Here is a 22577-nt window from a genome sequence, read left to right as displayed (position 1 = left end):
GCTTGGAATCCATTATCCCAACTTTTTGCAACAACTCGATGATATACTTTCCTTGCCCCAAATATGTCTCCCCAGGCTTTTTCCATACTTCCAGACCTAAGTAAGAGTGCATCAGTCCTAAATCCTTCATCTCAAATTCTGTTGCCAACATCTTCTTGCATTCCTGTATCCTTCGCTCCACACCTGTAATGAATAGATCGTCCACATATAATAGAATAATGACTCGCTCATTATCCACAACCTTGATGTAGAAATTTGGATGAGCAAAATATTCACGAACCCAATTCTTAGAAGGTATGCATCCATTCTTGCATACCATGCCCTAGGAGATTGCTTTAAACCATATAGGGCCTTCTTGAATCTACATACATGAGTATCTTTGCTATTTACTTCAAAGCCTTTGGCTTGCTCAATGTATACTTCTTCATTGATGGTCCCATTTAGAAATGTTGTCTTCACATCCATTTGATGGATATTCCATACCATTGTAGCAGCCAATGAAACCAAATATCTAATGATAGTATACCTTGTAGTGGGTGCAAAGGTTTCTTCATAATATATGTCTTTCGTTTGAGAGAAACCCCTTGCAACAAATCTAGTTTTGTATTTGTCTATACTTCCATCAAGAACATGCTTGATCTTGTAGATCCATTTGGAGGTGACGATTGATTTGTCACTAGGTATAGGAACGATTTCTCAAACCCCATTCTTCATGATGGATTGATATTCTTCCTGCATAGCTTTATTCCATACTTCTTGATGAGCAACTTCTTCAAATGTAGACGGTTCTACTTCAATTAGTATTGTCATATATGCAACATATCCAGAATATCTCTTCGGTTTTTTGCTTTTTCTAAAGGTTCCTTTCGTAGCTCCATGCTCTTCAACATCTTCAAGAGTAGCTTTCAACCAATTTGGCCTCTTCCTTGTGTTTGGTATGACCACAAATTGAATGGGCTCACTTGGTTCTCCTTCTTCTTGAATTGTAGAAGGATTGTCGTGTTGTACTTCTTCTTTTTCGAATATACGAATATCTTCATCATTAGAATCAATAGGAATGTCCTTGGATCTTTTGTAGGCATGATTTTCATCAAATATAACGTGCTTTCTTACTTCAATATGACTTCCTTCCTTGATGTAGATTCTATATGCCTTTGAGGAGAGACTATAGCTAACAATGATCCCTTTGATGCTTGTAGAATCTAACTTCTTTCGTTTGTCCTTTGGAATGTGGATATAGGTAGGACTCCCAAGGATTCATAGATGGTCCACACTTGGTTTCTTCCCTGTGAATTCTTCCTCAGGTGTCATATTCCAAGAATTCTATGAGGACTTCTATTTTGATATATATTGCTGTCATTGTTGTTTCTCCCCATAGAAATTTTGGTAAGTCTTGATCAAGGAGCATTGTTCGTATACCTTCTTCAATTGTCCTATTCTTTCTTTTGTCCACTCCATTTTGTTTAGGATAGTAGGGAACAATAAGCTCCCTCTTAATTCTTGCTTCTTTACAATATGTAATCAATTCTTTAGAAGAGTATTCCCCACCCTTTCGGGTCTCAAAGTCTTTATTTTTCTTTCAGTTAGGGTTTCCACTTAAGATCTAAACTCCTTGAGTTTTTCAAATACTTCGTCTTTTTTCTAGAGAAGATAGAGCCATGTCTTTCTAGAGTGATCATCAATGAATGTTACATAGTAAAGATGAGCTCCAAGTGATTTGTGAGACATAGACCCACACACATAAGAATGAATGAGGTCTAATATATCTTTAGACCTTGTTTCATTATTTGAAAATGGTCTTCTTGTATGTTTACCCAAAGAGCATCCCTTGCGAACTCCTTCACGATCTTCTTTGATATCGGGGATACCATGAACTAGTTAATTAAGAGCGGGAATAACCTTGTAGTGAAGATGACCATATCTTCTATGTTGTAGCTCAATGGGATTGATTTGCATATGAACTAAGACTTGAGGAGGTGGTGTAATGACTCTATATAACCTTCTTTCACGAACTCCAATAACCCTAGCTTTATCAATACTTGAATCTTTTCCCCAAACCAAGATCTTTCCATTAACAAAAGCAACTCTATCCCCTTTATCTTCTAAGCAAGAAATTGAAAGCGAATTCTTTTTCAAACATGGAACATATAGTATGTTGTTGAGATGTAGTTTAGCTCCATTCTCTAGCTTCAAAGATGTTGATATCATACCTTTAACAACATATCTTTTGTTGTCTCTCAATTCCACTGCATGAGAAGATGGTTCCTTTGATAGAGTTTGAAGTTGTTTACTTTTCTCTGTCATATGCCTTGATTCTCCACTGTTAATGATCCATGCATTATCATCATTAAGTGAACCTGTAAGTGCAGAGAAGAACCTTTGACTTTGCACTTCTTTTAGCCTCCTTTTCCTTCTTCATACTTTTCAAACTCTTTCTTTTCGATATCAAACTTATGCGTGAGTGGGTGTGTGCTCCAAATGAATTCGATCTCCTTGTATATATAGGCTTGAGGTGAGTTCGAATTGGCTTGTTTGAGGCCGAGTTGATCTCCTTGAGGCCAACTTGGTGTGGAGGTGTCAAATATCTAATTTGACCCAATAATAAATCTTTTTACATGATTCAAAAGCCCAAGAAGGGTCTCATAAAATGTACAATGACTCTAATGACTCAATATAAATCCTAGGAGTCCTTAATGTGGGCTTTGAATAATAAAAGATGACCCAAGCATGAAACCCATGCTTTAATAAGTCATTGTGATAATAATAAAAAATTTCTTTTTCATTCTTTTGACAAGTACATTACATAATGACTCAAATGCATTTATGAAGACCGAACCTAGTGACATTTTTCAAAACATGTAGGCATGATTGAAGCTTGAAATGTAACTGATTTGTGAAGCAGTTTGATTTCAAAAGTTGTACGCTGATCTATTTGATGGATTCGACCATGGTATACATGTTTGCTGATGAGTAGGTCACTGATATTTTCTTCTGTGAGAAGCCACTTATTATCTGTTGGATTTGACTATGGCACACTTTTTTGCTGATAAGTAGGTTGCTGATATTTGCTCTGTGTGAAGCCACTTGTTGTTTACTTGATTGGATAATGGTTGTTGACACTTACTTCTTTGAGAAGCCCCAATTGAAGCTGAATGAATAACTGGATGTTGTTGTCTACTGGAATGTTTTATAAATTTCCATGACTACTTTTTTGATGTTGAGCAGGTTGCTAATGTTTATGTGAGAAGTCTGGAATGGCTGAGAATCCATTTGGAGAGGGAGCATTGATTGATAGCATCATGAATCTTCCTTAGGATGCGGCTGGGAGACCTATGGATTGGTTAGGAAGATTGTCACTTCTTTAGGTTGGTTGATTGGGAGGTCATTGAGTTTGGTCAGGGAGCTTGGTTCTGAGGCCTGAAATGATCCCTTAGGTTTTTATCGAGGAACCAATTTGGTTGGGGATGTTGATTCTATGATCTCTCCCTTAGGTGTTGATTGAGAGCCTTATGGTTTGGTCAGGGAGATTGATCTTGCGTTCCCTTCCTTACATTGTGGGATGTGAGACCTATGGTTTGGTCAGGAAGGATAAGTTCTCTGCCTTAGGTCGTGGAATGAGAGGATGTATAGTCGGGTATTGAGATAGGAATTCCTCCCTTAGGTTGTGGGTCGGGAAACCTTATTTATGGTCGGGAAGATGTACCCTGTGCATATGATTAATTTCACCTCATTGATTGATCCGTTGGTCAGTAGGGCATTGACCTAGATGCCATGGGGTTGTGGCTTGTGGGATATGTTGGATGCTATGTATATTTCCTTATGATATGATTGATGATCTCTCCCTTATGTTGTGGCCAGGAGAGGTATGGATTGGTTAGGGAGATTGATCTTGAGAGAGAGAGAAATAACTCCCTGGCTAAGAGGACGTGTTGGAAATGTGGTAACCATGGTTTGTATTTTGATTCAAGTCGGCCTCCTTTTTAAACCAGTTGGGTAGGCCCCAAAAGGCATCCATTCAACCCCCTTTTGAAATCTATATAAAGGAAACCTCTCTTCCAGCTAGGGACAAACCCTATGTGGTGCCAACCAGGGACAAACCCCAATGTGGGGAAATTCTTGATCAATTCTTCTTATGTTCTTCAATAGTTCAACAGAGAGAGAGATAGTACATATACATCAGAAGTCAACATTTTGACTTGACAAAATAAGAGCAGATAAGATAAGACAAGATAAGATAATTTTATTAATGTCCAACAAATGACCATAATAGGTCAACGGGACTGTCGGTTACAATGATTACATCATGCCAAGCCGGTGGACCAAACGGTCCCCTTTAACATTTATTTTAAAATGCAAAAAATACATCTATAATCTAAGTAAATGTAAATGTAGAAGCTAGAAGCTCTCGGCTTCGAAACAAAGCACTGCGATGAAGCAGAGAAGGAGAAGAAAAAGGGGGAGGGAGTCTCCTGTCCAGTTCCTACTCTTAACATTCAAGGTCGAGAGAAGAAAATTGAGAGAAGCTTGTCAAAGTTTGCTGTCCTGTGGACATACTGGGCTGTCGCTGCTGTTACCTGGAGGTTCTAGGGCGCCTCCCATGGGTGGATCCAATCATGGAGCACTGGTGTAGTCTGGTGGGTTGGCCCCCCCGGGACTGCACTGATCTGGTCTCAGTGTCTGTGGGTCGGCCAATGGTTCTTTTGGTGCCTTGCGCTGATGGTAGCGCCCTAAAGAAGTCCGTGATCTTCTGCGTGGTGTCCGATCTGGTGGGGGGCTGAAGAAAATGGGCCCAAAATCTGAAGGCCTCCTGGAGATAAAGTGCAAGGCATCCCAGATCAACATATCTGAGGAAGCTGGTCAAAGTCTAAGAAGACCTAAAGAGACAATGGAAACAACCTCGAATCTCGTAGTAAGTAGGGCATTCGAAGATGAAGTGTGTCTCTGTCTCTATCTCCTGTAAGTGACAAAACTGGCAAATCCTATCTGCCCTATCGATGTGGTGATCTGTCTCCACTCGGAGTCTGTGAGACCCAACTTTGAGCTGCCCGAGGGGGATTCTAAGGGCATGCATCCAATGCTGGAACGTGTACTGGGGTCTGATGATGAGCCCATCCCTGATCTCCAGGCAATGCTTCGCGTAGAAGGCCATTTTTGGACACAACCCATTGGGAGGATTGGTCCATGTAGTCTGAATGTATCGTCTGTAAATATCCTCCTTAATGATTTTATTCAGCTCTTGCTGATTGGGAAGGAGGTGGCCTGGAGCATTCAGAGAGTATTGAAAAGGAGGGAGATGGTCAATCTGGATTCCTGAAGCCTCCAGAAGCTCTGTCACACCGGTGTACCAACATTTGGATTGGCTTGTCTGCATACAGGCGATGTTCTCCGAGGGACAATATGCTAAATATGGGTATCTATCACGACCCTTCCTCACGTCTGCCAGGCCTCGGAGCCTATGCAGGAGCAACACTAACCTGAATATCACCTCTAGGCGGAAAGGTTGAGCCCCGAACTCTACTAGAATGATGTGCTAATGAACTGTCTGCTTGCACCTAATGAAACGACGCAAAAGGAGGGTCTGGACCCGCTCTGCTGAAGCCCAATCTGACTCTAGGAGAGAGGGACCCCAAATCTCTGAGCCATAAAGCACTGTGGGGCGAATCAAAGTGTCCATGATGCTCATTTTGGACGAGATGTCCTGGAAATGGTGCTGGAAACACTGCCTCTCCAGAAGGGCTAGGGAGCCATACCCTTTGTTGATCCGAGGCTGAAGGGCTGGCCGCAGGCTGAAGTGAGGCCCTGAAAACTGAACTCCCAAATATGTATAGGTGCTGACAATCTCGATCTCTTCTCCTTTAAATAGGAAGTGGAAGTCCGAGGTTTTCTTGACTCCATTGAAGATAATCACTTTGGTTTTACCCAAGTTCACAATTAGATGCCCTCGGTCACAAAAAGCTGCGAGAGCATCTAGCTGTCTCTGAAGGCCTTCTTGGGAGGAGGCAATAAGGGCAATATTGTCTACAAAGAAGAGGATGGAAATCAGGACCTGGTGAAGAAGACACCCATTTGTATCCTGGATATGCTCCTGGAGGAAGGACTCAAGCTCATCGATATAGATCTCGAATAAGGTAGGAGAAAGGGGGCATCCTTGCTTGACTCCAATGGTGCTTTGGATGAAATCCGACATTCCGCTGACTGTGCGGAGACGGCCAAGGACGGCCTCGTAGAGGCGCATGATAGCTGTCAGGAGAGTCGAGGAAATGCTAATCTCTCTTAGCCTCTGGAAAAGATCTTCCCTCGGGACTGAGTCAAAGGCCTTTCAGAAGTCTACAAAGCAGCAGTACACTTTAGAGGATCGATGCCTAGCCTCCTTGATCACCGCACAAAGAGTAAGGATGTGGTCGATCGTTTGGTGGTCTGGGCGGAATCTTGCTTGGCCCTTGGCCCTGAGTTGTCTTTGCTCAAGGAAATGGGAGTGCTGTAGCATATAGCTTGGAGAATGTGTGCCCAACCATGATTGTCCTGTAGTTGTTGGGGTCGGAAGTAGGCCCTGACTTGTGGATCGGGTAGATAATGTGGTGTGACCAACCATCTGGAAATCCATCCCGAACCACCTGGTTGAAAAGGTCCACCAGATATCCTACTAGGGGGCAAAGTCCATGCTTGAAGAATTCTGCCTGGAAGTCTTCTTCGTCTGCTGCTATTCATTGTCCATATTGCTTCTCTGATATCTTTGTCGGAGAAAAGGTGGCAGGAGGTGGGGGGGGGTGAAGTAACCTGAATTAGAGGCTGCCCGGGAATGTCATACAACTGGGAGGTGTGAGAGAAAATTGAGGCACGATCAAGGTCCACTGGGGTAGGTGAGTGCTGAGAAAGGATGGTCCCCTAGAAATCTTTAGGGGAGCGAAGGAGGAGAGTAGAAAGACCCTGTCTCCTATGGGCAATGAAAAGGCGCTTCTTGTAGCGAAGGAGGCGACGGTAGGCTAAACAGAGGTCTGGGTATGTTTTTAAGGAGTTCCAGAATGCGTGTCGGAGGTCCTAATGCATAGGCTTGCATTCCTGCTCATACCATTTATTCATAGGGCAGTTTCCCAGTTTGCGGGAGGTGGTGGTGGTACGGGTAGAATGGGGGAAGGATTGGAGCACAGCTTCCCAGATTGCATATGAGAGGCACTGGTATTTGTCCTTGGCGGAGCTAAGAGAGGCGAACTGGGACTCTGATGGGAGTGTCTGTCTAAGGATAGAGGAGAAGAGATCAGGGTCGCTCTCCTCAAATCGGAAGGTGGTCCTGGGAGGGCTGCGAAGAAGAGTAGGAGGTGGATTCGGGAGGTCAAACTGTAGAGAGAGTGAGAGAAGTGCATGATCTGCGAGAGGGATGGGGGTGATCAAGAAATTTTTGATGTAAGGGAGGAGATCTGGGTTTGCAATAGCGTAGTCAACCACACTTGCCATCCAAATGGTTTGCAGGTAAAGAAGTGCGAGGATGGGAAACATGGTTGGCCATTTAGAATTACCAGCTCGTGAGATTCTCCCAACTGTAGCAGATATCTCCCATAGGCTGTGGTGGGTCCCAAGTGATCCTCGGAGGTTCAGTGCATGCCAATCGTGGTCGGATCAATCCCCCGAGTGCAAAATATATCCTCTGACTGGTTGTGCATAGGAGTCTGGAGGTCTTTGGTCCGGGCATTGAAGTCCTTCGTGAGAATGATGTCCCCTACTGCCGAAAACATGGTGATGTCAGAGTACAGGTCTGTAAAAGGGTCTCCGTCTGAGCTATTGTGAATAGCGTAGGAAAGACGAGCTAGGTGGGAAGTAACAGACTGCGACATAAATGTCTCTCAGAAGATGTTCTGGCTCTGATCTGAATCCACATGAATCTGGCATACTCATCGGTCGCGACCACTGATACTCTACTCCTGAGGCTATCACGGACGAGGCAAGCAACACCTCCTAATCCCCTGACACCTCCTGAACTCCGTGTCTCCTGTCTGCAAACTGCGGTCCACTGGTATCCTGTAATGTCAGGGAGAGATCGGACTGGGCTCACATGAGTCTCGGTAACTAGGAGGATTTCTACTGAGCTAAGGGCTTCATAAAGTAGGCTTGGTGAAGACCAGAAGGAGCCATTGCCATTCCAGCAGTGAACCGAGAGATCCGTGCCCCGCCTCCTCTTCGCTCGGGCCCGTCATTTGGAGTTACCTGAACAGGATGCCCATCCTGGGGGGAAGGTGTCCCGAATAACTGCTCGAAGGTTTCTAATCACTGCCCATTTCCTTGCCTGTCTTACTGCTGCAACCTGTTCCCTGGCCTGTTTCAATTCAGCTACTTTAGCTCTTGTGAGATCTTCATCCAAAAGCACTTTATTCGGAAGAGAGAATAGCTTTTGCTTGGCTCGGAGTACTCGAAGTCTATCCGAGGAGTCACGGAACCTGAGGAAGAGGGTAGAGTCCTGCCCTATCCAGGCTTTGTCCAAGGTTATGTTTGGTATGTTGAGAGTGTCACATAGAACCCTGCTCCCCAGTTCCATTGGGTCCGCTGAGGGGGGGGTGTAGGGAGTCCTCTTACCTTAAGATTTAATTCTCTTGCTTGTCAGGTTCTTTCCTCCACGAGTTTTGCCTGCACTACTTCCTCCACCGCTATGAGCGGAGGGACCTTGTCCTTTCCTTTGACCACCTGTGCCCATGTGCTGATATGCGACTCTGTTTCCTGTTTAAAGGACATTTGTTGGGATCTAATTTCCTCCTGTTTGTTTTTAAGATCTCTGATCTCCGCCTGTAAAATCTCGTCGGAATTCTGTCCCGCACTTTGTTCTCAGTATTCCTGCGGTGTTTTTTTGATAGATGCGTTGTCTCCCTATACCGATAGAACCCTATTTGACAAAGTGCCGATGTCGGCTGGCAGCCCGCGATTTTCCGCCTCTAGATGTTCCATTTTCCTCATAATTTGTCTAATTTGGGATGTCCAGAAAGAAAAATCTGTTTCTAATGCAATATCGGTGGGGCTGTATACATTCTCACCTTTATTGTGGCACTGCTGTAAGTACTTCAACGGACCTCTATTGTTAAAATCTTTGGACAGTGGCGTTTCGGCTTACTTGGGGTCCTTGTTGTGTTGCTGCTCTGTCATGGTTGGAGCAGCTGAATTTTCCAGGGCTGAAAATTTCTAGGAGGTTTTCAGAGGGCTGAAACGTAGATGGCAGGGTCGACAGTGGTCGTGTGGCCAAGGTCGACGGCGGCAGCAGCATTGTGGCGAACGTCGACGGCGGCAGTGATGGCAAAGGTTGACGGCAGCAGTGTTGTGGCAAACGTTGACGTTGCTGTGTGTGGAGCTTCAACCGTTCCAACAAGCAGCAGCTCTGACAGTGGCGTGGACAGGTTGAGTAGGGGCGTGGAGCCTCGATGGAAGTCTGCAGAGGAGGTCGAACAGCTCGGTGGCAGCAAGTCGTGGAAGAGTCGAGCAACGAAGTGGACAGGTCGAGCAGTGGCGTGGACGGGTTGAGCAGCAGAGTGGACGGGGTCGAGCAGCGGACAGGTCGAGCAGCGGATGGGGTAGAGCGGACAGGGTCGAGCAGTGGACGGGGTCAAGCAGCGGAGGGGTCGAGTAGCGGACAGGTCGAGCAGCGGACGGGGTAGAGCGGACGGGGTTGAGCAGCGGACGGGGTAGACAACAAACATGTGACACATGTGGTAGTAGATCTGAACTCTGTTGATTCCATCACCACCATGCTGTACCATGTTGCACCCATCATCACTGTGCATCATCAATGTGCTGCACCATGCTGGACCCATCATCACTGTGCTGCACCATGCTGCACCCATCATTACTGTTCATCATCACCGTGCTTCACCATGCTGCACCCATCATCACTATGCTGCACCACTGCCATGCTGCACTATGCTGCACCATTCATCATCACGGTGCTGTACTTCATTACTATGCCTATCCTGCTGCATCCATCATGCTGCAGCATCATCATCATTATGCTCTACTTGCTGCACTATGCTGTGCCCTTCATTGCACTATGCTGCACCCATCATGCATTCAATGCATACTGCAACATGCTGCTGCAATTATCAATGCATACCAGCATTAGCTGCTTGCTATGGCTTGCAGCCTAGCAGAGCATTTAGACTATAGATGCAGACTCTTTCAACAGGTCTTCATGACACAATGTTTAGTACAGTGTTCAAACTTGGTGAAAACCTCCTTTATGACTGCATTAAGGTCATCTCCCATGACAGCGTTTAGGGCTTATGACTGTGCCTTGACTTTAGCCCTGCGTTTCTGTTAGAGGGCTTCATAATACATCTCCCTTCTTTGCTTGCGGTCAGATCTCCTCACTGTTGTTCCAGCTCCATTATGACAGCATATTATAGGGCTTCTCCTTGCTGCGTATAGAGGTCTCTTTTTAGGATAGCGTGAAGGGATCCTCCTCTTGCTGCATTGAACCTTTGTCTGAGGAAGAGACCTCTTTCTTTCTAGCGTATGAATGGAATAAGGCCAGCAGTTAGGGCCTGCGTTAAACCTCCTTCCATGACTGTGTTAGGGACAGAGTTAGGGCATATAAGGACAGCGTCTTAGGGTCTGTTATAGACCTGCGTTTTTACCCACTCCTTGCTGTGTTTCCATGGCTACATTAAAGTCTTTAGAACAACGTTAAAGGTTCTCCGTCATGACTGCTATTAGGGCTGCTGTAGGATCTTCAAGAGGACCCTTTCTCCTCCACGTCTAGGGCTTCTTCTAGACTGTAATATATGGCACTTAGGCTTCTTCCATAGAGTGCGTTAGGGTCTAGGGCATCCATTAGGGCAGCGTATACTCTTAGTGACTTTTCCTTCCACCAAAACCCAAACGAGTGGAGAGGAAAAGATCACATGAGATGAATGACTAATGACTTGCAAGCCACCTCTTTTTATAGTAAAACGTTGAGGATAGATGGGTGTAATTTGGTTGCTGGCCGACCTTGACGAATTGTCCCATAACACAAATAAATTCATATCTCCATGAATATATGTCGGAATCGGATGATCTTTAGATCAATCCTACACCTCTAGATGCGAGGAATCCAAGAAAAATACCAGCTGCCATAAATAAGAAGACCCACATGGAGTTTGGCCCTAGTTGCCAAATTTAACACTTTGTGAATTGAGATCCCTACTGTCCTTGTGCATTTATGGTTGAATTTCTTAAGTGTAACTGCTTAATGATAAACTGGAAGTGCTAAAAGAATATCTACATCATTAAAAGTAATTATTAGTATTTCAGAAATATGTGCTTGTATCTATTGCACTTGAAAAATCAACAGGAGGTCCTCTTGTATGTATATAGTGAGATATCTCTGCTCAGGTTACCTAAAGAAGCTGCCAAGTGTGTGTAGCTCCCTGAAGAGATAGTGGAACCAGCCTTAGATCTCATAGTAAACTGTGCAATGAATGATGAAATGCTCCTGAATCCTAACCTATTGGAATGGTATAGTTCAATTTGATGGTTAGTCTAATCTGCAATCTGTATGAGCCAACATTGGATTGGCCATGGGGATCCAAAGAGCATGCATCCAATGGTGAAGTGCATACCAGGTTTGAAGAATGAGTTCATCCCTCATAACCATGGAATGCTCAGCATAGAAGGCCATCTTTGGATGTAACCAACCTTGAGGGTTTATCCAAGTGACTTGTATAAAGTCCCTGTGGATATCCTCTTAGACATTGTTCATCTCCTATTTGGGCAGTAGATGGATGAGTGCATTAAGAGAATATCTAAATGGAGGGAGCTGATACATCGTAATATCAATAGAGGCTAGGAGATCTGAGACCCCTGCACACTAGCACTGATATTGAACTGGAGAACTAGGTGATGTAACTTTGATGAGTAGTAGGCCAGGTATGGGTATGGGTATTGGTCCCATTCCTTCGCTGTATCAGCTAAGATCTAAAGATAATGTAGGAGAGAGGTGAGATGGAACATTGTCTCAAGCGAGGAGGGGTGACCAACTTATGGGCTGAGGAAGATGTGTAATTCTTTTATTGTTTAAAAATATTTTAAAGTGGGCCTTAAATAAAATATTTGAATATCCATGGTAAGTAAAATATTTCAATATCATATACATGTGTGTAGCTAGAGAGAGCAGGAAAATTAAAAATTTATCAAGAACAAAAAAACCTTTTAATGTGGAGAATATGAGTCGCAAATAAAATATTTTAATGCCCATGTTGAGTAAAAGATTTCATTATCAATGTTGAGTAAAAACCCATTGAGCCTTAAAACATTATGTTTTGTGTCGAATCAGGACTGAAGTTTTCGAGTTGCAAGTTGTGTTTAACATTTTTTATAAAGTTGTCTTTCTTGTCTTATTGTTTTTGTGGTTTTGGTCTTTTACTGCTGGCTGTTTCTTGCTGGTCAGAAACCTGTGAGAATGGGTTTCCCATAAAAAAACTGTAAACAGATGCCAAAAACAACATTTCTGGTGCAGCTTCCATTTTGGAAGGGTTTTTCCCAGAAACACCACCTGAATGCCCCCCTCAGGTTCTGTTCCTGGTAGCAAGGTTGCGGACTATTATAAATTACATTTGTTAGTAAGATACTTTATTTCGCTGTTGCATCTTTACATAAGTGTTAATTCTATCTTGTAAAATTTTGCCCTAATAATTTGCAGATTGTTACTGTAGGTTTGCTTTATTTCTCAGTTTTACTAAGTTCTTGTTTGTCATTTTGGTCTGATAATGAACCTCTTAAGCTGTTCTTCTACATAGCTGTTGATATAACCTTTCAGATATTCTCAGTGTTTTAGCCTTGGTGAAAAAGCTTGCTTGGTAATTGACTGCATCATTTATAGGAAAGTTGCTGCAGCATACAAGGAGCTAGAGGAAAGAAAGAAAAGAGCAGAAGAGCTGCAAAACTTAGCTATGGACATGAGTTTGCGTAAGGAGTTGATGGTATGCATATTTGGTAACTCTGCAATTTACCTGTTTGCATGTTTTAACTTGCGAGAGTTTGTTTTGGAGTAACTGCATAAAATATTCAAGTTATATGTTGAGATTTGTGAAAATTTGCTTGCTGAAAGATTTTAGGTTTTCATTAATCTATGCGTATCTGATACAACATTCATATATAAATTTTCATTATTTTTTTTTATTTTTTTTAGAAGAAGGGTAGGAAAAGGAAACTCCGCGATGATGAAATTATTCACCAAACAGCAGGACCAGTTTATAAATGGCGCAAGGAACGGAAAAGGTGATTTGTCGATGTCATTGAGCACAACTCGAATTGTAATTGAGACATTATAGAAAGAGCATGGAATGTTCAAAGCCTATATATTGCTGAAGTAACATGGAACAAAACTTTTCCCCACTTTATTTTAAATCTTTGGGCTATTCTAATTGCCCAGATGATTAATAAACCAGTGAAACATATAATAACTAAATTGTGAGATTATAAGCAGTCAATAGTTGAAAACCTTACACATGGATGTGATAGTGCACATAGGATTTGCTTTTTAATTTTAAAATGTGCAACTCTGTATGCATGTCCTCTCACTCGAGTTATAACTGGCCTGCTTCATGTTTGCATTCCTTACATTACGTTCAGTGATTCCTTGTTATTCAGTTTTAATCGTCATTTAACATAAAAATTTGAACAATGGGATGTTTTGTGCTATCAAAGTTTAATATAATTATTCCTTTTTCTTTTACTGTGAACTGTTTAATGATAAATCCTCCTCTTTGTCAAATATTTGCTGAAAAGAATATTTACTAGTTTGTTTGCCATGTGAATTGGCATGGTTACCTGTGCATGTATGGATGAAGCCCAGATATGCTGCCTTAGAAAGCATGTTGTTATGGGCTACCTTAAGGAAAGAAAGTTGGCCTAACATCCCCTTCAGGTTAAAGTTTTACCCAACATAAGAAATTGTGCTTCTCAAATGGAAACTTTAGTATAAGACATCGTTTTGTTTGCCCTCAGTTTTGGTTATTTAGACCAGAAATTTTTTTGTTTGGAAAACTAAATTATCTTTTTTATTTTATTTTATTTTGGTTATTTTAAAACTGTATGTAACATGCTTTCTTTTTGACATCAACTGAAGAAATATGGTGTAAAGTTAATATTTCCACCTCTGATTATTTTCATATTTCAGAATTTATTTTAGCTGTCAGTAACAAGAGTTTTTCAATTTCAATGTCAAGATCTCAGCGGCTTTAAATAACCACATTCATCTATTGATGTCTTATTCTTTCTATGGTTTAATGTCAATGCTGAACTTGGTAAACTAAACGTAAAATGTCATTTTTCAATGCTATTGACCTTGGGAACGTCACTTGGCAGTTAGTGTGAAAGTAGTTGCCTTTCATTGTTTACTCTCCGGATACTTACAATGTGAAGAGAAACCTCATTTAGACACGTATGTAGCAAATGGTGTTGCTGCTGATAAGAGTTGTACTTGTAATCCAATTATGAGAGTTGTAGACATGCCAAATAGGCTGGAGTTTTGAAAATATACAATGTCTATTCTTATGTCTTGGACCTTGTTATTATATTGATAAACAGTCTGGCATATAATTGAGGAAGATGGTTGATAAATGTGCTCATAGATAATCCTAGGCATTATTTCATATAACATGAAGGGACTTTGCTCATGTTTTCTACGAAAATTCTTTTTGATGTCCTATATAGCCCTTTTTGGTTGCAATTTTTTTGATGAGGTTGAGTGCTGCATTTTACTCAAAGAATGATTGCATGCAAAAATATGGTTGAGACAGCAAGGCTTGCTTGACAATTTTTCTTTGGTTCCAAACCTATCTTTGATAATGAACTTTTTAGGCATAATGGGTCTTGAATATGATTTTTTTAGAATATATTTTCTTCTAATAGAAAAAATTGTAACTTTTGTAATTCAAGAAGGAAAGCTAATGTTAGATTCAGGGGTGCTTTGACAAAACGGAACAAAAGGATCTTCTAACAGCACAAAGCATAGAGTTGTTTCAAGCCCAAAGCAAACTATTTCAGTGAGTATCAGAAGTCACATTTTTTACATCATAAAGCAAACTAAAAACACACATTGTCCTTTAGACTATACCCAAAAATGCACCTAGAGTACAAATGAAAGTGCCCGGTGATAGATCCATTCTAATCAGCCAACTGCATGACATTCATAGGCTAATAGGACCACTTTGTGCTTTGAGGAAGTACTAGCAACACCTTCTGTTCTGTGATCTCCAGGTCATATTCTTCTTGTCCAACAGCTTGCTCTGGCAACACATTGCACGTGTTTAGTTCTGTGTATATATGAGTAAAGTGGATCGCCCTAAACCTTTCACCAGCACTGAATTTCAATCCAGGAGACTTGTAAAGTTTTTAAAGCCTTAAAATCCCCTTGACCTAGTGAACAGTTGTGAGTTTCTAAAGCAGAATGGAAACTCTCAGTGTCTTTGAGACATTCTTTCCTAGTGCCAACATTCATTCCCACTGCCATTTGGAGAAGAGCTGCCATTGAACATAATTCAGCCCAATTGATTGTTCCCCTTCTCCAACCTGTCGTGAAAGACATGGTGCAATTTGCCAGTGCTGAATTTTGATTCAGGGGACTTGTAGAGTAAGGTTTTTAAGCCTTAAAATCCCCTTGACCTAGTGAATCACTAGCTGTGAGTCTCTAAAAAGCTTTAGAGTCTCAACATTATTTCCTAGTCTACAAACGACCCTTTTGTTCTACTATGAGGGCCTATTCCAAGTCCTCTTTCCTCTAGTAATTTATTTATTTAAATTTTTAATGGTATATAGATTCTTCATTTTTCTCACTGAGAACACATAACCCTGGACTCTACTAGGTTCTGTGTTGTAGTGCATCTACTAGGTTCTATGTTGTAGTGCATCTAGCTTTTGTTCAAGTGTATCTACTTAATTTTGCATTAGATGCATGAATGTTGTCTCTCTACTCACATTCAAAGCATAGAGGGTAAAAAATGCCTAGCAAATCTCACTATATGTGCATTCTTGTTAAAACTTACGAATTTTTTTTGTTGATCATTGATTTTATGTTTGTGCATGGATTTCTGTGTTTTGGCAATTGTTCAAACTTTTCTTTGGGGTTTAGTTGGATGATAAGCATGGTTTTGATAATTTGGGTTATTTGTGCATTGATAAATGCAATGCTTTCAAAAATCTTCTCTCATTGACCCTATGGCATGGATTTCATTTAATTGCTTGTGTGTATGAATTTGATCTTATTCTGAATTGAAGCTTGGGTTGATAGTAGTAAGGCTCATGTGCTTGTCTCACATGGTTTATGGTGGGATGGTACAGTGAAATCCATAAATTTATTAAGATCGTTTGCCACTTAGACCTTAAGATTTGTGGTTACAATCATAATGAGGACGGTCACTGAAAGGGTAAATTTGAGAATATATTGATAAAATATTCATGCCATAGTTGCATATTTAATCATGATTGCTTCTAGCCCTTATTTTTCACAAATGCTTGCTCTTTTGAGCTATGAAACATTTTGGTCCAAATTTAAATAGCATTTACATATGCACCATCGAGTGTTGGGATGTATATTGAGCATAGGTTAATCAACCATTCTGTAATGAATTGGACATGATTACTAATGCAAATAAAAGAATATATGACAGTGATGTCATTCCAAAGTATGATCACTGACATTATTGAAGCAACACTTTGTTTGATGACCAAACTATCCCTTTATGTGTAATTTCATGTTTGACCAAATGAAATATCGGAACTCTAGAAGAAGCTAGGTTGAGGATTTTGGGGTCATTTATCTCAATCGAACTAGTAGAAATCAATGAAGAGCCCTAGAAGAAAACGTTCTTAAAAAATTCTCATTAATGAACTATTTTTTACAATAAGTTTAATGAAAGGTATTAAAGGAGTGGTGAAAGATCTTTCTAACTTGGCATTAGAAAGGCATTGGTGTCCTTTAAACCTTGCTTAACATGAGACAACTGAGGTTGTGTATGGGAGTTAAAAAAAGTGGAACATTTTTAATTGTAGGAATTTTTTTTGTTAATTAATATTTCAATTGGATTTCTTGGTGACCAAGTTTGCTTGGAGCATGTTGATTATGACCACCACTTCTTTCTCAATGTTTTCACTCACTTAGGATTGCAAAGTGCATCATTAACTCATTGATTAGCAACGAATCACCTCAATCCTAGCAATTGTATGGTTGGGAGAATTGGTCAACATTTTTTTCCTTAAATGTCTTGGCATGTTGACACTTGATATTGGTTTTTTATATCATTGGCAAACAACTCATGTGAGACATATTACTCACCTCCAAGGCAGATTTCCCCCGTTTAACAAAATGCACATATGAAACAAAGTGCTTGCCTCGATGGAAAACACACACTCTTAAGCCTAATGATTTGGGCATTCTACATATCATCCCTAGCAATTCCTTTTGTGGGAACCAATCATCATGGTTTTTAGTAATAAATATTTTGTACAAGATGCCCAATAGCTCCAAGGCATGATGTGCCTCTCAAGTTAGTGAATTTTCCATATGACACACACTCCTCACCTCCAAGGCAAGCTGTGACTTTGTCTCAACGATTTAATCCATTTACCCTAGAGACAAGTAAACCATCCAACTCAATGATTTAATTGTGTCTAGTTGCCTTAGTCCATCAATTTTTCTGTCCCATCTCTTGGTAGTCGGTGGGTGTTTCATTATTCTTAGGGTTATTCCATTATAGGTTTTGAGTTTCCTAGGGACATTTCACTCAGAGGTAGATTAATTCATTCACCACACTTGTGCAATGGTCTCTTCATCTTTAGACATTTTTCCTCTTATTAAAATTCACATTGATATGTTGTTGCATGGTTTAGATGCTTTAAGACAAGAGAATGAAAGCTTCAATCTTCATTGTAGATTGATATCATATTTAGGAGAATTGTGCATTGAACTTTGGTGTTCAAGCATTTTATCTATCATTAAAACTAGCTTGACACAGTGGCCATCTCTACCGTGCATTCGAGACAAGCACATGGTTTGATTCCTCAAGGAGTAATATGGTTTTCATTCATGGTTCATCCAAGAAAGAGGAACTTGATAGTTCCATATGTAAAAACCACAAAAAAATGTCACCATTTGAACTTTGGCATTTACCTTTGTTGAGGAGTTAATTTTGATCTTTAGCATTCATATTTGGAATCCATTTATTTTCTGTATGTAGTTTTATATCTTCATATAAGGCTTCATATTTGCCCCATTTTTGCTCGATGATAGATCCTTTGTTTCTAGAGTTATATTATAGATCTTAATAAAGTAACCATATGTGTGAGACTACAAAATTATTGTTTTAAAATTGTTGTTGGATCACTCATTATATATTTATTTTACGAGGGTTCAACTACCAAATTATATTTGGAAATAATAAGACAATACTTACAAGGCTTAATTAATTCATTAAATGAAGGTTTGATAAAAGGAATTTTCCATGTTATACTAGTGTTCAGTGTTACACCATAGATATGGAATTTTTTGTTTGAAATAATACTGAGAGGGGGGGGGGGGTGAATCAGTATTATCTAATCAACTGAACTTTTTCAATTTCATACTCAGATTCATATACGCTACTTCAGTTAAGTATACCCGCGTATATACGCGAGTGTGTCTATTGCAACTAGCGTATAACCATTAAACTCATGATTCAGTTATGTGATCTTTAATGGATGCATCAGAACATTATTAGCCATATTAACAGTCAACAGTAGCAGTAAAACAGATAGATCAATACACATAAGCAACACACATGAACACCATGATATAAGGTGGAAACCCAATGTGGGTGAAAACCACTTGCTGCAATTCGTTTCTATCTTCCTTTATTAAGAAACTTCTTTTACAATGTACTGGTGCAGTCCTTTACCAGCACACAGGCTACAACCTGCAGAAGGCTACAACCTTCTCTCGTTCTCCAGACTCTCCTGGAAGGGAGCTCCAACCCCCTTTGCTCTTGTACTAGCTAAGATACTAGTACGTAGGCGCCGACCTACAATCTTCTCTCCTCCAGGTACCACATTTCATACATTTTCAAACTGGATACTCCTGAAGTTCAGGACCTGAAAAACTGCTAAAAATAGTAAATTGTGCTACAATACGGAAACTGAAAAATTAAAAGAGACAGTTGTGGGGGTCCAAGTGGGATAGGTGGGTGGCCACCAACATCCACCTGGATCACTGGACCCAACAACATTATTAACCGCATTGTGTCCATTATCGGGTTTGGCTCCCCATCACATATCGCATATCGGCGGAGCCCAGGCTTTATACACAATGTGCGCGACGATATGGCGGACCCGCTGAGCTTATCAAATATGATATATAGATTTTCAGGTCCGAAGCCCTGTCCCATATCGAAATCGGTGGAGTCCCAGGATTGTGCATATTGCGATATGATATTCCGGACTCGACGATATTCATAGGCCCCAATACATAAAATTTGAGGGCCGTCTTGAGTGATCAGGGCAAGATTTTCTTTGTTTTCCTGTGTTTTCAAAAATTATCGATATAACAAAGGGAGTGGGTTTTTAGTGTAAAAGGCGGGCCTGTGGAGTCCCGATAGTGTAATCGCACATCGGGGAAGTGGAAGGCATGGGTACTGTGACCCGCAGAGGGGACGATACCCGATTGCAATTAAAAGAATCCCTTGAAGACCATGCCAAGCCTATGGATTGAGCGAGAAATTGTGTGTTGCCTGTGTTTTATGCGTAAATCCTTTTCACACTTGTTCCCGTAGTTTTATAAAAGTTAATGAAGGCAACATTTATGTTTTGTTTGAACATTTCTGTTATATTGTTCACAATCATGAAGCTAATGATAACTATCTTTGCAGGCGAGAAATAAAGGACGCAGGAGTGGATTCGAAGAGTCATGTATGCATTGTATTTAAAGGTCCTGCCTCAAGCGTTCTGGGTCGGAACCCCACGTGTTGCCTGTACACTCTGAAAGCAAATCTGTCCCGGTTTTCATCATGGGAAGGCAACACACATTCCACCTTTTTACCAACATCTGTTCACTTCCTCAGGAAATGAATCGCTCCAGCAGATATTCTTTCTACGTGTCAGTGGTTACACTGATGATTCTATCCCTGTATACTCGATTTTCATATCGAAAATAGTGGGGAAGATGAAGAGGCAAGGTAGACGTAGAGTCAAGTGCTTTTGCATAAGTATTACCTCCGAAGAGGAGAAGGGGATTTTTGTTTGGATAAGAACAATTTTGATTTATTGTGAATAAGGAGGACTGTTTGGTCAAAGAAGGAGCCTGTAGTTTCTGATTATTTTTCCTTGCTTTTATGTGTTTTGAAGCAGAGTGTTGTCGTTGGCATAAATATAAATGTGATTTATGCTTGTGCATATTGACGGCATACTATTCATGATTAGTCTTGTTTATTTGAATATGATTCAATTGCTTGGTTAACTTATGAGCGATCACTGATTCAAAACCATATTAAACACCAGTTGTAGGTTTATTTATGCAGAAAGGAATGTGTATTCCTGTATGAGTAATATGATTGCAATCAAATCTAATACAACCTTGTTCGTCTATGAACTCAGTAATTGATTCTTTGGACTTGGAATTTATTTTATGGTGTTTAATCTCTTTTATTATGCTCCTGCAGGATAGACTAGAATAGTTAAGTTTAGCATAGGAAAGTAGAAGTAGTGTAGATAGGATTTAATACATAGAGGTTAGCTGTTTTGTTTTGTTGATTTAATTGAAGTCTTCCTCTCGGAAGCAATCTATCAACGCATTTAACAATTTACGGGGTCCTTTAAAACCCGTTGGAACTAGCCAGTCCAAACGGAAGTAGGCCTAATTTGGGCTTGCGATCGGGCTAGTTCCCCTTGTTGGTATAACGGACATTCACCATGTCAACACTTTCCTAAGTGTCACATGCATTACCAGTTTTTGCACTAACGGTCGCCATTGCAGAAACTCTCTCCAAAAGCTTCATTTTTCTTCATTTTGATTGATTCCTAGACTCGTTTTATTTTCATGTATAATCATTCACTCATATCTTCACCAACCATCACTTACATTTTCAAATCTGTTCATTTTCATATTTCCCTTCGGAAGATCTGGGCTTCTTTGGCCCGGATTTTGCTCCTCCCCAACATGCACTGCACATTTCTGGATCTCAAGACTTTGCCTTGGCTTCAGGAATTGTGCAGAGGCTGCCAAGGCCTGGATCCAATTGCACACAACACAGTACCAGGAGCTAGTCGCTGAGCCTTTGCCCACTGGGATTGTGCAATGCGTAGTCCCAACCAGCATCAAGGCAGACTGAACTGCGCATTGTGCAGTTCGAGTCATCATCACCTCCCCACTGGCAGCTGGGATTGCACAATGCATAGATCTAGTTGACAGTCAGTCACCTTTGAGAGCCAGGATTGCGCAATCCTTCCCAACAGTTTCCCAGTTTTTTGTTTGATCTGTTCTCAAAGTGATTTCGATTTCAGGCTAACATTTGCATGTCATGAGTTTCCTCTCTGCCTCCAAGTACATCAATTGTTGAGAAGCTCTCCAGTAGTATAGGTAACATGGCTTCCATGAAATCTGCATCAAAGGACATTGTCGAGAGTAGCACTAGAGAAGCAGTTGAACAAGTGTCAGTAAACTTGCCAATTTATGCAGACACAAAACTGTTCATAGAGAAGGGCATGAAAATAACATGGCAGGAAATCAAGGACATCTTTACACGAAACTTCAAGGAAGATCTGGAAGATCGACGTGTCTATGTAAACATCCATCGGTCACGCTTTCACAAGGTTGCATGTAGGTACCCCGACTTCCCATGTGTGGACATCATTCACTGGATTGTCTCACATACAGATCCTGAGACGATGACATTGAGAAGTTCTAGTGGAATACAACTTGCTACCTTCAGGACAAAAAACAATCATCAAATGTATCACTTTCCACAGCCAGTGAACCGCATGGATCCACTTTTCTATGCTCCCCTTAGCAATGTGAATGATAGAGACATCATAAAGCGTTGGGTGAATGAGTTGTCGAAGTTCAGAGCGACACCAAGTCATGTTTACAAGAATAAGTCACTCAGAAAGGCCTACCAACTCTTGGTATTATTTGCATGTCGATTGCACGATCAAGAGAGAATGAAGACCTTTCCACAGAGCTGGGTGGTTGTGTTGGACCAGTTGGAAAATGACAGAAGGCCATTCAATTGGTTGGATCTATTGTCTCTTCAGCTGAAAGTGTATGTGGCTAATGCTCGGAATCCACCCAAATATGAGCAAGCGAGATTCTATATGTTCGCGTACCTACTCGATGCAATCTGTGCCCATCATTAATGTCCTGGCATGGGTTGGCCATGGAAACCATCAGAGAACGTTGTGAATACTTATCGCAAGTTGCTTTCTGAGTGCAACTATCAAGGAGTCATGGAAAGGCTATCTAACCACTTCATCATCCTGGTTTACAAGTTGATCTTTGAACATGATCCACATTGCATGTCTCGAGAAACGATGGAGACACTTCTCAACATTGCAAATTGGTATGCCTTATCCGGTGGCACTTTCATAAGGATGTTTGGCAG

The 22577-nt window shown here is 41.0% G+C and overlaps 1 protein-coding gene across 8 annotated transcripts in view; it reads left to right on the top strand.

The window, feature by feature from the left end:
• LOC149216348 (putative U3 small nucleolar RNA-associated protein 11) overlaps nt 1–13619 on the top strand; it is a 61750-nt gene extending 48131 nt beyond the window's left edge. The window contains exons 8-9 of one of the 8 annotated variants that reach the window (XM_089391190.1): nt 12838–12932; nt 13194–13619. In XM_089391190.1, the coding sequence (XP_089247316.1) occupies nt 12838–12922 (85 nt within the window). In that variant the 3' untranslated portion in view covers nt 12923–12932; nt 13194–13619. Of the gene's footprint in view, nt 1–12832; nt 12933–13141 lie in introns of all 8 variants that reach the window. The other 7 variants (XM_089391186.1, XM_089391188.1, XM_089391187.1 and 4 more) reach the window with 7 other exon arrangements.
• The last annotated feature ends 8958 nt before the right edge of the window (nt 13620–22577 follow it).

This window comes from Pinus tabuliformis, chromosome 1_1 (assembly GCF_031772625.1).
Source record: "Pinus tabuliformis cultivar Carrire ecotype Pingquan chromosome 1_1, CPIR1, whole genome shotgun sequence".
NCBI lineage: Eukaryota > Viridiplantae > Streptophyta > Pinopsida > Pinales > Pinaceae > Pinus > Pinus tabuliformis.
This window is presented reverse-complemented; position numbering and strand designations above follow the sequence as displayed.